The sequence below is a fragment of the Alligator sinensis genome, unplaced genomic scaffold (genome assembly GCF_000455745.1).
Source record: "Alligator sinensis unplaced genomic scaffold, ASM45574v1 scaffold740_1, whole genome shotgun sequence".
NCBI classification, from domain to species: Eukaryota; Metazoa; Chordata; order Crocodylia; family Alligatoridae; genus Alligator; species Alligator sinensis.
In genome coordinates this window covers 2,052,174-2,069,903 of record NW_005841964.1, presented here as the reverse complement: position 1 = coordinate 2,069,903, position 17,730 = coordinate 2,052,174, and the positions used below count along the sequence as shown (strand labels likewise).

General features: G+C 42.0%; 1 protein-coding gene across 1 annotated transcript in view; it reads right to left on the bottom strand.

Annotated features, from left to right (window-relative positions):
* Window positions 1-17,730, bottom strand: part of DNAJC3 (DnaJ heat shock protein family (Hsp40) member C3) — a 79,103-nt gene that overhangs the window by 25,937 nt on the left and 35,436 nt on the right. Inside the window, exons 4-6 of the mRNA XM_025200338.1 lie at window positions 16,332-16,442; window positions 12,162-12,286; window positions 10,311-10,385 (exon numbers count right to left, since the gene is read on the bottom strand). Coding sequence (XP_025056123.1) covers window positions 10,311-10,385; window positions 12,162-12,286; window positions 16,332-16,442 — 311 coding nt within the window. The remainder of the gene's footprint in view (window positions 1-10,310; window positions 10,386-12,161; window positions 12,287-16,331; window positions 16,443-17,730) is intronic.

The window sequence follows — 17,730 nt, the reverse complement described above, 5'->3', positions numbered from 1 at the left end:
AGTCAAGGAGAGTGGGAAGGGGCTGCATGGGGAAAAAACTGGAGGGAAGCAGAAAGCAAAGGGCTACCTGATCCCCCTCTCCCCCCCCGCCGATTTATTTTCCTTGCTGTAGTGGGGGAGGGGCCGACAAATTCAAGGCAAACCTCCAATAATTTGATTTTATACCTAGATAATTATAACAAATTTTTACATTTTCCATATATAGAATCTATTGGGAGGTCATCTTATATTCAGGGTAGTCTTCTATTCAAGTAAATGGGGGTAAACTGCTATGCAAGAGTGTTTTAAATAGGAAAAATAAGTAACATTATCACTTATTAGTGGCACTTAATAGCAGTGTTCACTGTCCAGGTAAAGTTACCTCTGTATCAAGTTTTGGAAGCAAATTAGAAAAAAAAATTTACAACTGCTATTCAGACCGTGTTTTTTTACTTCTAACATTCCCAGATTTCAAGAACTTTTGAGATCCTGGACTTGTGGTTATAGACAGTTTATTTCCCCTCCCACCCCAGCAATTAGTGGAATTCCTTAACCACAAACAAGAATGAAATAATGACAAGTAGTCCTGCTTCCATTTACTACCATCATGTAGGGACAAGCAGGTGTGGAATCACAAACAAGCCCTTGTGACTTCAAATGGAGTCCAACCTGGTTGGGGAAGGCTAAAACTCCAGAGCCCAGAGATTTGCAAGGAAAGAGACTAAATGTTGGGAAAATAGCCATCACCACCTCTAGTGATAGAGGTCTGTTGCAAATAGCCCTCCAAGTGCTTTGGTAAGACCCTCAGAGTTCATTAAATCACAGCTAAGTTGCAGGTTGCAGCCACCAGCGGTGGTTCCAAACCACTAGTTGTCCCACTTCAGTATTTTTCCATCCTGTCCATGAGGGAGTGGTGGGCATAATGAACACCTTTCTTCAAGTGAGGACCAGACTAGAAGAAATGTTATCCTCCAATTCTTTCGAACAAGCAGGTGAAGAATTGTTTGTGTTCCTTGCCAAAAAAGAAAGAAGTGGAGAGAGTAGGGGAGTGAGGTAGGGAGCTACAGGAAGAAGTAGAGTGCCCATCTCCCTATCAAAGCATCAGGGATGCACACACGGGTTTCTCTCTCTCATTCTGCAGCATAGATGCCACATTTTTACTACCTGTAGGGATCTGTAGTTTATCATTCATCTCTCACTGCTGCAAGAAACCAGGAATCATATCCACAACTTGCTACGGTAACACAATGCACTACATCCCGCATGCTTGGTTAGGTGGGAAAAGCTGCATAGTAATAACTCATTACATCAGGCCAAAATTCTGCAGACCTGTTAATGTTATATACAGGAAGGACTGATCTCAAATACAATAGTGGCTTACCTGCACTGAGGGAGCACAAAATACAGTAGTTCAACCTCTATTCAAATCTTGCCCTGGTAAGAGAGTTTTTAATAAGCCAACAAATTTATGCTTTTTTCACAAGAATGGATTTTAGGATTACTACCATGCCTAGATTCTTGCTCCAATGTGTCCCTTTATATTTATGGCTAAAAAGTTTGACTGTATCAACAGCACATAAGGCTATAAAAATGTACTGCAGCAACAGTTCTATCAGAGGAAAAACGTAGGCAAGAAGTAAATATTACTTAATACAGATTAGTTAGTTTGTTAACAATATAATCGAAAGAGCACACATGAAATTGTTTCAAGTTATAATCTACACATGATCTAGTTGCATTTTGTGCAGTCAGGCCACTTAAACTAAAAACATGTGCCACTCGTATTCATTTAGCTCTTTATCATATTAAGTTCTGCCCATCTCTGCCTCATAGCTCAGTTACTTGGGGCAGGGGAGAGTTACTTATTGGGAAAAGCTCCACAACTCTACCAATAATTGTGGGGATGAAGGGAAGTTTCTCAAAAAAAAATCCACACACACAAATCATTACAGTACCTAAGGCAGGCAGGCTCAAGGTGGTGCTGCCTGCACTACGGGAGCCAAACGCTTCCCATTTTAAGACCTTGCTTTCTGTTGTGTATACCAGTGCTAAACTTAAAATATTTGGGCTGAAGTTTTGCATACTGAGCGTCTGCCTCAGGCTAAATTTTAATTGGATTGTTTCCATTTAGCCACTTTTGAGACAGGGAGGAAGGGGGATGGAGGAGTACATTTTGCCCATATTAAATAGTGTAATGACTTTTTCCCTTGAAAAGATTTTATACTCCTGTGGATTTTTTTGGCAAAAACTTCAAAACATGCCAGGGGGCCTGCATGTCATAGAGATGCGCCTTTTGCTGTCCTCGCAAAAAATCCACCCTGCTCAGGGGAGGCAGCGGGGAAATGCACACAGTGAGACTCCTTAGCTTTGAGCACTTCGAAGATGCTGTCCATCCTGGGTGCACCCAGCCCAAAGCTCACAGAGGACCTCATTAGAAAACTGCAGGTCCTGAAAAAACAGGCTGTTTTTACACATGCTCTGTGGATGGCAGGGGAGGCACTTTAATTGGAGTGGCTCCAAGAACCTCCCTAATTAAGGCACCTGCAGCATGTGTATCAGCATCCCTGCGCTTCAAAATGGCAGCGGGGCATTTTAACTAAAGCTCATCTGATGAGCTTTAAAGTGTCCTGCCATCATTTTGAAGTGTGAGACCGCTGATGCACAAGAAGCAGAGGCTGGCTGGACCACACTAATTAGCACACTCCAGCAGACTTGATTAATTGAGTCTACACTGATACACTGTAATTACAGCACATCAGAGCAGTCTCACAGCATGTTCAGAAGCCCCATTAATGTTAAAAAAAGGAGGTTTTAAAAAAATCCCAGGGTTATAAATTTCTCTAACCCATTCCCTGAACTCTTTCACATTGCCTAGAGTTCCTCCAAACCCTTACCAATAATTTTTCATATACAAATTTAAAATTTATATTAAACAATAACAAATAAAATAATGCAAGTGCAGTACTCAGTGAGCTCAGGGAAGATCCACTGGGCCATTGAATAATCCCTCAAGGAGACTGGCAGAAGCCCTAGTGTTCAAAGCATTTATTTATCATGAGAACAAATACTCAAGTAGAACTCCTGAAATGGCAGGGTGACAAAGCAAATGATTTAACTAAATCCCCTTACCCCATCAAATTTTTTCAGTCTGTACTATTTATAAAAAGAACAGATTACCGATAACTCCTCCCTTTCGTACTCCCCCAAAATGCAGTCTAGATTGCCATCAGCAGATGGAGAGGGCTATACTGCTGCAAATGACTAAACCCAAGGACCTAGTCCGATGCTGATGTAGATCAAGAATCAGGTTCCCTATGTCTAAGTCTATATTTGCACACAATAGGATGGCCTGCTTCCAAACAACCAAAGGAGACCCTCTCCACAAACATGATGCAAAGATGCTGCTTAATGTATTTCATAAAAATGGAGTCATCTTCTAGAATATAAATATTCATAAGTACAAGATGCTCCAAGTAGGTGAGGTTTGGCTGACACCTAGTGGAACTAGGTGTCACTAGTCTTCAGTTTGTGAATTTGAAAATATCTACAGCTTAACCACCCCCAGGAGCACGTGTGCTCATCTCCATGACAGGAAGGGCATGTGTGTGTATAATGTATTTTTTGCATTGAACATATACACCTGTGCCTGCTCAAGGGATTTCCACAACTGGAAGCAGTTTAAACATGGCTATGAAGCAAGGTCTCTTGCTCTTTCCTCCAAGCTGCACGAAGTTCTGTTCCAAAACCCTCTATTTTCTGTGCTTGAGCCTTTGAATGCAAAAAAACACCAAACAAACAAAAAACACTTTTTTTTGTTTTGTTTTTTTACACTTGCCAATCTGTGTTTGAAAAGACTTCCTTTACATGGGTGCCCAAAAATATTCAGAGACAGAAGGATACTGATGCAAGCACGTTACTCGACTGGGTGAATCTTCTTTTTCAGAGGCTCTGATCCAAAGTAAACACACCAGTATTTCTGGTAACACCAGGCATGTGGTTAGCTGTATTCAAATTCAACACGCACTTACGCATTTTGCCAGGCTGTGGCCCCAGTGAGGATGTTGATCCATTCTCATTTTTCCTGGATGACTTCTAGTTTAGAAATCTGAACTTCTAGTCTCTCTAATGACTAGGAACCTATTCTAAACCACAAAATGCATCCCATCATCATCAACAAGGATCCTGGTTCTCTCCGATTTAAAAAATTCCTTAATTTTGGTTAAAAAAAAGTAACCCCAAATCCACATTTTTCCATGATTAAAATGAAATACCACCATCTATGGATATAGATATAGCTATGGCTATAGATAGTGGTGTTTCGTTTAAATCATGGAAAATGTGGATTTGGGGTTACTTTTTTTTTTTTTTTTTTTTTTTTTTAAACCTAAAATTGGGGATTTTTTTTTTTTAATCCGAGAAAACCAGGATCCCTGTTCAGTCAGGTTTGCCCTCCCTCTGTTCCAGGAAGCTAGGGAAACAGTCTGCAGGAGAGAAAGTCCTGTGTAAAATTGCTGCTGGTAAAACACAACTGCCTGCCTTAGGACCAGCTTCTAACACCACTGGAAGAGCTTCCAAATAGAGCAAGGAGCCAAAACCATTGTTTCTAGAGACAAGAAGAGACCCACTGTATAGTGTACAACTGCCTCCACACCTCCCACCCCATTACAGAGCATTTCAGTACAGAACCTCCCATTTTGTGACTTCTGTCCCCTTCTACAGAATATCCTGACAGAGAAACCTGTATCTCCTCCATTATGAAGGCAGGCAGCATATCCTCCCATGGAAGGGGAGCCAAAGGTTGTTTTCAAGAAAGAAGAAAAAATAAAACTAAAACTAGGGGCCAAATACTCAGCATGCACCTAATGGAAAGAACAAGACCTGAGTGCCCAGGTGATTTTTGAAAAAGGGACTCAGGAACCTAAATTTCTCTTGCCTTCCCTTGAACCAATGAACAAGAGTGCCACAGCACCCTGGGGTGCCTTAAGATCCCTTCCAGAGTGTGTCACAGTGCCACACACTATTAACAGTGTTAGGCATGCAAACATGATTCACAAGATAAACCCACAGATTTCAAACAGGAATCCACAGTGTTAAAAATATTTTGACCTGCTGTAGTCTTTGAGTTCTTTGAAACAAAGAATTGCTCTATTTTTCTGTGGTCAAAAATTGGGTGAAAATAGAGCTGGCATTTTCAGAGGGGTGCCTTGAGTCTAAAGATGTTGAGAACCACTGCCTTAGACTAACCCCAACTACTTACAAAAGAACACCTGCAGATACTTGCATCAAGGCCTAGCTTACCACACCTGTTTCCCAGGAAACAATTGAATGGTAAAGTTCAGAGCCCCGTAGTAATGAAAAGGGATCCTGGTTTTCCCTGATAATAAACTGCAATTCTCTGATAAAACTCCTCAAATCCATGATTAAAATGTCCGTCCGTCCGTTTCCCCACCCCGCCCAATCCCGATGGTGCCCCTCACTCACTCCCTGCAATGCCCTGGCCCTGCTGGTACCCTGCACTCCCCCACTCCCCACAGCCCCCTGGTACATCTCACTCCCCACAATAACCCCCCAGCCCTGCTGGTGCCCCTCAACCTCCACCCACAGCTCCTGCTTCCCCAGCACTGCCAGGGGGGCTCCCAGCTGCCAGGGCTAAGGGGCCAGGGACCCAGGTCCACAGCCCCCTGCCCCGGCCAGAGGCAGCAGCTGCTGTAGTGAAGCCTGCTGCAGGCTTGGGGGGCAAGGGAGGAGGTTGCTCCCCAATACAGTGCGCGCTCCAGGGGCAAGGCGGGGGACACGACCCATGCCTCCCACCTTTGTGAGCGGGGCAGGGGCTGCAGGCTCCTGTCCTGCTGTGCTCCCCTGGTGCCTGCACAGCCCAGCGTGTGCAAAGAACAACGAAGCCACGCAGGAAGCTGCCTGCCACTGAGAGCTGTGCGCTGCCCTGGCGAGGTGTCCCTGGCCTGCGCAGCTGCAGCAGAAGCAACAGGACGGGGCTGCATGTACTGTGGGCAGTGCAGAGCTCACAGCAGCAAGCAGCTTCCTGCACAGCTCCGCTGTTCCCAGCAGTGCCGGGTCTCACACACTGGGCTGCAGAGACCCCAGGGGAGGGCAGCAAGGTGGGGAGCACAAGCCTGAAGTAGGCAGCGGACAGCAAGGCACACAGATCCGGGGGGTACAGATCACCTACCCCCAAGGAGTGCATGCAGTAGCAGGGAGCAGCCTCCCAACCCGAGCCCACAGTGCACAGCTCCCACCTCACGCACAGATCTGGCAGGCACGGGTTCCTCCTTGCCCCCTCTGGGAACGTGTGCAGCACGGAGCTGGCCCCAACCCCCCGATGAGCCACTTGCAGCCACATCCTGCTCCCTGCTGGGGTCCTGTGGCTGCTTACTGCAGCCCTGGGCCACATGCCCCAGCCCCACTCAATTCCCTCCCTCCCTATGGGGGCCTCAATAAGAGCCCCTACCAACTTAGCTGTGGGAGGTGCTCTCCAAGATGCCTGGCAGCCATGTGCTGCCCTCCTCCCACTCCCCCCGCCACTCCCCTGCAGGGAGCTCATCACAAAAGTGCAAAATCCATGTGTTTCTCCAGTACAATGAAAAATCTGCATTTGCCTCTGGTAAAAAGTAAAATCCGTGGTTTACTCCGTTTTTTCCACGGGAAGTGGAAAATCCAGATCCCTGGTAATGAATGCAAAATATCTCCCACTCCCTCAAGACTTTTGGCACCCTGCTTCTTTTTATCTAGGAATTATCAAAGACAGATATTTAGAGTTATTTACCAACCATGCCTTAAATAAAAGCATTTTTGTAAAGCATGTAGAGCACTACTAAGAGTCTGTGTTCCCTCATCTTGTAGCAAGTCAGATTTATATATGGTACAAGTAAAAACCTAATTTAAATCTGAAATAACTGGCAGAACATCCTAATTCATCTAAACCATTAAGGCTTACAGAAAAACTAGTATCCCCCCTGCAAACAGAAAAATGTACTTAAAACAAAGAGGCAGTATATGGAGGATCAGTTAAAAATTATTTAAAACTCCCTCAAGCATCACTTCTACACTATCCTAGTCAATTAACAGTTTCTTTTTAAAATAGAAAAGCCCAGGATGCATTTTGAAATCATCTGTCATGCTCTTTGAGACTTACAGAGCAGTATAAATGAATACATACATATGGGATGTTATCTTCTTCATTGTTTATGCAACTATAAAAATAGAGAACCGAAGCGCAAGTCTGCTAGGGAGACTGTACAAGATTCAGATTTCATGTTTTTAAATATTTACCATATTTACTCAAATCCAAGATGAGGTTCTCTTTCCCACATTCAATGTGTGGGAAGAAAGGGTCCTCATCCTGGATTCAAGTGCAAGGTGGGGGGGGGAGGCAGGGGGTGGCTGCAACCCTGACTCAGGCTCAGTCAGAGCTGCAGCCTCTGCCCTCCACCTGTCCTGGGCCACCACTTACCTTCAGTTGCGGCTTCAGCTCCAAACCCTATCAGGTAGCAGCAGTAGCAGTGGTGGAAGCAGATCTGCCCCCAGCTCCGATTCTGACCTGGTCCTAGGGCTAGAGCTGCTGTCACCACAACCACTGCTACCTGGCAGGATAGGGGCTAGAGTCACCATGTCCCCAGTGCCATGAGACTGAAGCCAGAACCACAACTAAGGGCAAGTGGGGGGCGGGGGGAAGAGAAGCAGCCCAAGGGGTGTGGTTCAAGCTACTTTATTTCCCTACTGCCTATGTTCCCAAATCGCCTGCCCCTCCCCCGCGTCAGTGCGGGTGACGAATTTGGGGCAACCCCCTAAAAAATTGATTGTATACATGAAAAATTATAACACTTATAAATTTTCCATTTACAGAATCTAATAATTGTGGGGTCATTTTAAACTCAAAAGTAATCTTGGATTCAGGTAAATACAGTAACAAAGGTTGGTGGTGTTCTTCTAGAGCCTTGAAGTTGGGCTGGGGTTCAAACTGAAAGTAACAATATATACATTTTCTTTTATTTAATAGCAAAATGTTACCACTTCTTTTTATATAAAAAAAATAAAAAAAGCACATGCATTTCTATCTCAGTTATTGTTAGCAAACATCTAAAGAAACCTTCATTCATACCGATGTGCACAAAAGCCTGTACTCAATGCTACTACTAGTAGCAATTGTATTTGTAATGATTAGGGATCTTGGTTTTCTCCAATTTTAAAAAATCCCCAATTTTCAGATTAAAAAAGTAATCCCAAATCCACATTTTTCCACGATTTAAATGAAACTCCACTAATATCTAAATCTGTATCAGTGGCAGATCTTGGAGCCTCTTGCGGTAGATCTCAGAGCCTTTTGGAGTCTATCCAAGGCTGGGGTGGGGGGGGGCTGAGTGCCTGCATGCATGCAAGCGTGTGCCCCAGCCCAGCAGATCAGTCCATGAGGGAGGGGAGGGAAGGGGCGGGGGCTAGACTGAGGCCCCTACAGTAAGGGTCAGTGCTGCAGAGGCAGGAGCAGGGGTAAGTTGAGTGGGGCCCTGGCTGGGTGGGACTTACCTGCTGGGGAGGTGCACCGCCAAACAATTTTTTCTCCCTCTGCCTCCCCCGTCCCTCCTCACAGACTTACCTGCTGGGCAGGGGGTGGTGGCACATGGTAGACCTTGGGTTGCTTTTAAGTGCAAGTAGGTGATCTCCTACTTAAAAAGGCTGGAGACCACTGATCTATATATTAGTAGTGTTTCATTTAAATCATGGAAAATGTGGATTTGAAGTTACTTTTTTTAAACTGAAAATGGGGGATTTTTTTTTAAATCGGACAAAACCAGGATCCCTGATAATGATGTTTAGTTTTGGGGTTATATCTATATTTTCTTATATGTAAGCATGCTCCAGGCTTAACACATCCTTCATGAAAAATATGAAAAATAAACCAAAAGTATTATATACAATGGAACTTATATGAGCCCTGTTACCATAGTATCCAAGGACCTCAAAAACATTAATTTATCTTCACTGAATCTCTGAAGGAGAGGATCCCTTAAAAATGGGAAAAACTGACACAAAAACAACTTCACAATTTGCTCATAGTAACACAAGAAGTCTGACTGAATAGAGAGCTTAGCACAAGTTTTCCACTATTACCTTCATGCCCAAACTGTCTTTCCTTTTGAACATACACACACATCTTTCTCTGAAGGCAAATGTCAAGCAAAAATGATGAAATGTTAAGATTGTTCATATATTAAAATAAATTCTTGTCATAATTCTGCACTATGCTGTTATCATGACAAATGAGAAGTGACAAAATGAAATCTACTTAACAGCACTGTTAGCAATGCAACCTTATTACAAGTATGTTTTCTGAAAGACATTCCAGGAACAGTTATAACTGTACCAGAACTGTTTCTTTATAACAAAAAGAATACACCTCATGCTCATTAAGATTGCAGTAATTAAACCAAAATGACTCTGTTACTTTTGTCAATAGTTTATTTATACAAGATAGGTCAGCTGCAACATCTTTGAAAAAGCTGACTCAAAGTTCCTATGTAGATGTTCTACAAAAAGGATGTGGATTAGGGAAAAAATATTGTCTTAAAATCTGAATTTAAAGCTTATGATCAAAGAAACATAAAATACTAGGGTTAGAAGGGATCTCGCCGGGGTCATCTAGTCCAACCTCCTGTTCAAGGGAGGATTTTTCTTAACTAATAAGAAATAAATTAATAAAGTGCCAAGTATTTAACTAAGCTTCTCTTAAAAACTTCCAAAGATGAAGATTCATAGCCTCGCTGGGCAGGCTGTTCCAGTGCTTAACCACCCTCAGTCAGAAAGTTCTTCCTAGTATCCAACCTTAAAATTTCTTCCTGCTGCAATTTGAGACCATTGCTCTTAGTCCTGTGCCAACACCACAGAGAATAGTCTGATCTACGCTATCTTTATAACCATCCTTCAGATATTTGAAGACTGTTTCCAAAACCCCTACAGTCTTTTCTCCAGACAAAACAATCCTAGTTCTTTCAGTTTTTCCTCGTATGTCAGGTTTCCCAGGCCTCTAATGATTTTTGTCTGGACTCCTAGTTTGTCCACAACTTTCTTGAAACAAGGGGCCCAAAACTGGACACAGTATTCCAGGTGTGGCCTCAGTGTCAAATAGAGCAGGAAAATGACTTCTCTTGATTTCCAATTAATGTTCCTATGAAAAAAACCCATTATGTTATTGGCCTTTTTTGTAACAAGAGCTCATATTCAGCTTATGGTCCACTGTAACTACTAGGACCTTTTCTGCACTACTGCAGCTGAGCAAGTGATTACCTAGTCAGACGTAATCCTCTACACTTCCAACTTACCACAGTTTTGAAGTCTTTATCGGCTTCATCGAATTTTCCTTGCTTAAGTAATAAGTGTCCTCTTTGTAATCTTGCCTGAAATAAAACAGTGACCAGTTTTGTATTTTACAAATAAGTATTGGTAATCAAAGGAAATCAAGCCAAGCTTTCTATAAACCTACTAGGATGGCATTTTTTTTCATCCCATCCACATCTAACAAACTGAAACAGAAGCAGTCATAATAGCACCTACTCTATTCCTCCCTTTCCTGTGCCTCATTCCCAAATGAAACAACTTTGTTGGAAAAAAAATGTTGATTGTTAATGGCAGGTTCTATCGCTGCATACAAAACTATGGCTCCAGCGAACTTTATTCAGCAAAGCAAGCATTTAGCTGTTAAGACAGCACTTCTACATTCAGGCTTCATTAATCTATGGCTTTTTGATGGGCTGTAGCAAAAGGAAACTCCCTGTCCTTAACGCTGAGTCTTCAGCAACAGAATTCTTATTAAGTTTTCAGTTTAATGCATATTATTTTGACAGCTAGAGGGCATGTCTACACGTGCTATGAAGGTGGTTTGAGCCAGAGTTTATTGCTCCTGAGTGTGCCATTTGCACATGTGCCCAGGGCTGCAGCACATTGAGCTGAGGCACAGCAGAGCTGCTCCAACCCAGCTCAATGTGCTGGAGGGGGGCTGGCTGGGGTACAGGGGTGCTTCAGTGGGGGGGCTAGCCAGCAGGCAGCCCCCACACTGAAGCATCCTTGTGCTCCAGCCACCCCACCAGTGCTTGCACATACATTGTGGTGGCGTAAATAACTCCACCGTAGAACAGTACTTGTGTCTGGCAGTACTATCCTACAGTGGGGTTAATTAGTTTACTCTGTCCTAATAGCACCACACACGTAGATGGTGACATTGTACTGCAGAGCCTAGTGGGAAACTCCGCAATAAGTGTCTCGTGTAGGCATGGCCATTGACTGAAATTTGGAGAGTTTAGGATAAAGAAAATTATATTAAATGCCAATTAAGAACTGCAACCACCCGTTCTTGAATAAACTAGATTAAGTGAAATCCAATGACAAGACAAATGTATTGCTAATAAAACTGTTCAACTCCCAAGACTGGTGTAAAAACAGTTTTTATGTATCCAATTCTGTGAGGAAAGGAAAGGGAGATAAATTCTTTTCCTATGCTGACTGGAATAAGGTCACTTACAAGTAGTTCATTTTGTGGCAAAAATCCATTTAATGTCTTAGAAGAAAGAAATTGCCAAATTTGTCATGACAACAAGTATGATGTAAACTCAATTTTGCTACCTAAAGTAGTCAATCTTTACTGTTCAAATTGAGTGCAACTCAATCCTTTCTGGGTATTTATTTTAAAACCCAAGGAGATGTTGCTCAGAAAAAAAGTTGGAGGAGAAAGGAATGAGGCAGGGATGTTAATTATCTTGGAAAAATGCCCAATGGTAATTTCAGCTTTATGAATCTCCCAAAAACTACCCTGTAACAGCTTGTGGTAAGCTTGGTGGTAATCCTAGAAAAATCATTCATTTCTTGATTGGCAACTAATTTTACTGCACATGTGACTCCTGTGATATACCACACACCTTTAGAAATGCTAGCAGAGGATATGGATTTGCTAACTGTATTTTAGGTACAGAAACAAGAGTTAGAGTGAAAGAAGACTAGTGCATTCCTCTGCCAATGAAGGAGCATTCTGTCCTTCCTCATTTTAAATGCTTAAGTCAGGGTTCTTAAAAAGTTTTCTTTTTTATACTATGAGCTAAAAAAAGAATATTTTTTTAAACAAAACACGATTTTATTTTACCCTGAAGGAATCCTGATTCTACAAATCCAGCATTACTTACTGATGTGAAATCCTGCTTAAGTTCAACCACTTTACTTAAATCACGAATTGCAGCTTTAGATTTGCCCATGGCTAAATACACTGTGGCTCTTCTGTAATAGGCAATGTAGTTATCAGAATCACCCTCTGCAAGTGAAGAAATAGAAATGAGAAAACTGCCTCAAAGCAATTCAAAGTTAGGATACAGCTAAGTTATAATAAGAATAAAAAGTAGAGTTACTTGAATTTTAAGCAAGTAGCAAAGGAACATTTGCACAAAGTAATAGTGTTACATCTCATCTTCCTTATGTTGACCTTAATCAGTACAGAGATATGAAGATGGCAACACTGCTAATAATTAGGAGTTTTGAAGGTGATTGTGCACTGCTATTTCAGTTCTGGAGTAAAATTAAGCCACTGCATACTACTAAACTGTTACCACAAACTACAAGCTTACTTTTGGACGCGTGTTAACTCTTTCATTCTTCATTATGGTTTGCATAAATCACATCAGATGCACACAAATAAGTTAATATAAATAATTACCCCAAATGACCAATATTTTAGTTAGCAGAGTGTTTTCACCAATTCATAAGCTCCTTACCCTTTACATGCAGGTAGCAAAAACTTTGCATTTCATTTTAACAACAGTTGCACCAGACCCTTATTTAAGTCTCAGTGGCAAAAGTAAATTGTTCAGTGATGCTGAAGCTGGAGTGATTACACAGCCTAGCGCAAGGTTAAAGCATCCTAAAAATAAAAATAAGTGACTAGGCAACTCTTCTCCAACACTCTTTGTCACCACTGTTCTTTAGGTTTCTCTTGCTTCTTGCTAGAATCCCATTTTAGTGTAGAAATCCTGACCAGAAATCCACAATAGTCCAAAGGAGTTTCTGAACATGGTACCCTAAAGGTACACACAGAAAGAATATGGTGCTCTTAATTCCAAGATGAAAATAACAATGATGAGACCGCAGCTAAACTGTCCATCAGGCTACTCACTGGACAATAATGTCTTCTAGTTTAAAAGTGTATGTAACTTTGTAGTGCATTATTAGAACTTATATAAAAAGTTTAGAGATGGGAATGTATGTATTTGTAACAAAAAAAAGATGGGTTTATTCCTCACTTAGTAAGTCTTACAGGTTAAGCTTAAAGTCTAACAAATTAAACAGAACATCCTGAGAAATTTCCGTATGTAGCTGTGCTTCACAGTTAGTAACCTTACTAGATGGAAATGTTCTCAGTTCCCTTGTACAATCATCTGCCTACTAAGTAGAAAAATGCCAGCGATCGAACGGGTAATAACTTTCCCTGACACTGCATGATGCCACTCCCTAAACAAGTACTATGGCTTCCCAAATCTATTTTTACTATCCAAAACTGAAGCTTCGCTAACTAACATTTACAGTTACTAAGTACTACTCCACAGAACACATGCATATCCTTAAGCCTATTCGAGCTAATACAGCCTTAGGCAGTCTATAAATGAACAGCTCTTATACCCAGCAGAGTAAGTTGTTTATCAATGAACACACAAACTCTTAAGGATTAAAACAACCAAGGTGCAAGAAAGCTGACCCAAGAGAGCTGATAACAAGTGTGTTCCACCACCAGATGCTGATCTTATAGCAGGTAGAACATGGTTTTCCCTCAGAGCTCCCCAGTAACAGCAATGAACAGCGTCCCATATCTACACAGAGAAAATTCACAGCCCATCAGTCACACAACTTGGGGAAGAAATTAAGAACCAGAAACAAGGAGTAAAGCAGGAAAGAGCTTGCTTTTTACTCCTAGCTGTTTGCAACAGGAACATTGCACTGGCTGCAGCTAAAAGGAAAAGGGGCTATTTCCTCATCGACTAGTCTTGTGATCTAAAGCAGGGGTTTTCAATCAGGGGTACGCATACCCCTGGAGGGTACTTGGGATGGCCTTAGGGGGTATTTGGCAGTGGGCGCCACTGCGCCACCAGCACTTCCGCCACCACCCGTGCCGCCCACATACTCAGCTGCGGGGGACCACCCCTCTCTGGTCACCGATCAGCTGATGGGGGACCCCCTCCCCTGCTTGTCAACTGGCCATCAGGGGTACACTGACCCAAAAAGGTTGAAAACCCCTGATCTAAAGCAAGCAAAGACCTTAAGAGAACGAAGAGGTTTTTTTGATTAAAGTACACATAGTACTTAGTGCACCAGCCAAGTTGATGATTTTTGCTTAGAAAATTTGAAATCTCAGAAAGGAAGAGATTTGGATAGACAACTTCAAGATGTTTTGTACCATTAACTTCAGCATGGTGAGGTGACAAATACACTCAGTGAGGGAACTTATATTCAATTTCCTTCTGTTTTCCTGTCCTTTTTGAAGAGACAGAACATATAAAACAAAATAATATTAGTGTACTAGTCTCAAGTATTTAAATTTTAGATCCGTCTTTAGTGCAGCAAATTCTAAATAAGTTATTCATTACTAGCATTAAGAATTTACTACCCTTAGCCATGCATCCTGAAGAGGTTAGCAGAAATGTCACCATATATTTCAGTATAAACCAAATAAAAAAGTTAAAATTTTAATTTGTAGCTATGAAAGGTAATTGGATACACCGGGTTATAAATAGAGGAGTTACTGCACTCTCATTTGAATGTGTGTAGACATCCAGATTTGGGAAAATTCTGGCAAGTTTGTTTTCCTGGTAGAAAATCTTATCTGGAGATGCCGGAACAGATGTTTGATGCCAAGCCCCTGCCCAGCAGAGTTTGTATGCTGATGCTGCACAGCCAGGGGAATTCTGTGAACATCTCTCAGAGTCCTCTGTGGTCTCTCAGGAATCTGGAGAGAGGGGCAGCAGTGAACATCGGTTCAGAGTTAACCTGTCTCTCCCTGCAGCACAATGTGGAACAGGGAAGGGGGCAAGTTCTGCTCCCTAATCAGCTGGAACAGTAGAGTCCAGCAAGCAGCACTCTCTGCCCCCTGAGTGGGGCAAAGAGCAAAACACCTGGGGGATCATGCCATGGTTTCTTTCTGAAGAAAATGCATACAGACATTTACTCTCTCAGGTTAACCCTGGTTGTTCCAGGGTTATTTTTTGCTCCTGAAGCAAAAAATTTTTTTTTGTTCATTCATAGTTTCTGGGAGAATTGGTGCTCTCTCAGTAGAAGAAACTGAATGCCTGTATGTGACCCCTGTAGACACGTCCTGCCTAATCCCACAGCCACAAATGAAATCAAATATCGAGACTGAGAATTAGTAGACAAACATGCTTTTACACACAGTTTTTGCATTTAGACCTAAATGCAAGGTCTCAAAGCCATGATTTATCACTGCATAACATCTTGAAGTTTGTTTTTTACCAATAAAATGTATATTTTGTTATACTATAATAAAGTTAATTTAAGTAAAAAGAAAAAGAAATCACAGCAGCATACCCACATTCCATTCACTGATGTAAATAAAATGCAAAGACTTTGGCACCACCCTGCAGCACAAGAAAAGCTCTAATGTGGGTAATTAAGTATTGAGAAACACCAAAGCAAAAGAGTTTGCATGCAATCCAAGAAATGAACACACGCAAAATGCATAATTCTTGTCCTAGGGAACTTCTACTCTACCAATGAATTTATGAGAATTAAAGAATCAGAAATACACTTTGTTTTAGTTCAAGATTGAACAAAATCTTTAAAACATGACGATTATTGCCCCTCCTATAATTGTACAGTGCTTTAAAAGAAATGCATTGGATTCCCATAGAATTGAAGAAGAAAGCAAGAAACATTCCCAACTACATTCTTTTTTAAATAAAAGATGCTTTAAATTTTCTTTTTAATTTCTCATCTTGATAATGCCAGGGACACTTTACAGGACTATACCACAGTCCAGCTGTTTACAGAGAATGTGCTGCATATGCAAGGCTTGGTGTTCCCCTGCACTTGATTTATATGATCTTCATCCTGGAACCTCAAAGTGACAAGGCACAGGCACACTACACTACAGAAGATCTCACTGAAGTTATCACTGCTCTAAAAGCCCTGCTCATCTCTGCAATCCTGAATATACACTGCAGCCCTCCCCCCACCACCTGCTGTGATTTGTACAACTGGAACATATTTATTCCCCACAAGCAAGGGCAAGAGGAGCTTCAATAAAAAAATTCAACCAAACATGCAATACAGTAATTTAGCTGTCTTGAGATACACACCTATAGCTGTATGAAAGTGAGACAAGGCATCTGCTAGCTGTCCAGCAGCCAGTAACTTCTTGCCCATTTCAAGTTGTTTTTCTACTTCTGCATTTATTCCACATTCGGCTCCTAAGGAAATAAAAACAAAGGGGAAAAAAAAGGCAATTTTGGACCAGTTCGGTTCTAGTATAGTTGGCACTTAAAACCAAAAATGGAAAAAAAAGAAAGATTTTCTCTCTCCATAACACACAAGACATGAACTTTTAATTTTTGCTTTTCAGCAGCCATGAAGTCCCTCCTTCGCCACAGATACAGAAGCATGGGTTACATTTTCTAGTTCTCGGTACCTTGCATGTTCTACCAAATTTAGTGATCCTACAAAGCCACCTTCTTCCTTATATCTGTTTAAATATGTTAAGCCACTAAATTAAAAGCTATTGCCAAACGTACATTTCTAGCTGCCCTAGGGTCACCAGCCTATGGACCGCATGCCAGATCTGGCTCACAGCAGCTTGGGAAACCAGAAACACTTCAGTCACAGCATGAGAGGAGGTGTGTACCCAGAGTCCTACTCCTCCTGTTTCCCCTCTACAGCTCCTGCTGATCACCGGGAGAGTGGGGAGAAATGCAGCTCTCAGCAGGGATTGGGTGGTAAACAGCGACCTACAGCGGTAGAAGGTTGCCACCCCTTCCCTATGCATCTTTTGGACATACAATAGTTTGTACACCTACTGCTTTGGCCAAAAATACTCCCTTATGACAAGGGATCCAGTTTTCTCTGATAAAAACAAAATCCCCAATTTTCAGGGTAAAAAAAAGTAACCCAAAATCAACATTTTTCTGTGATCAAAATGAAACACCACTATATATACACACATCTGTGTAATCAGATGAGTTTCATTTTAAAATCACAGAGAAATGTAGATTTTGGGTTAACTTTTTTAACCCCAAAATTGGATTTGTTTTTTTTTTTTTGGGGGAAAACCAGGATCCCCACCTATAACTAGGCTGAGCACCCCCCCCCCCCACACACACACACACACACTCACTCACAACTCGTTTTCAGGACACCTATTATAATTCTCAACATCTAGCTGGAACCGGCCTCAGAAATCCGGGACTGCCCTGGCTAAACTGGGACACCTGGTCACCTTACTTGTGACTAAAGTTAAAAGCCTTCATATAAAGAATCATTCAGGACACACGGCAAAGTGAACAGGAAGAGGTCTTTTAAGTTTCATTTAACAGTCCATGTGTTGTGCTGCGATAACTTCTCACCAAGTACCCTCAGACATTTCAGAAGTTCCTTTCAGTCCTGTCATGACCCAAAAGCCCGGATCTCTCTCGGAGGTGTGCCCGTTGCCGTTCAGGCGGTCGAAGAAGCGGCTGAGAAAAAGGATCTCGGAACGCCAGCCCA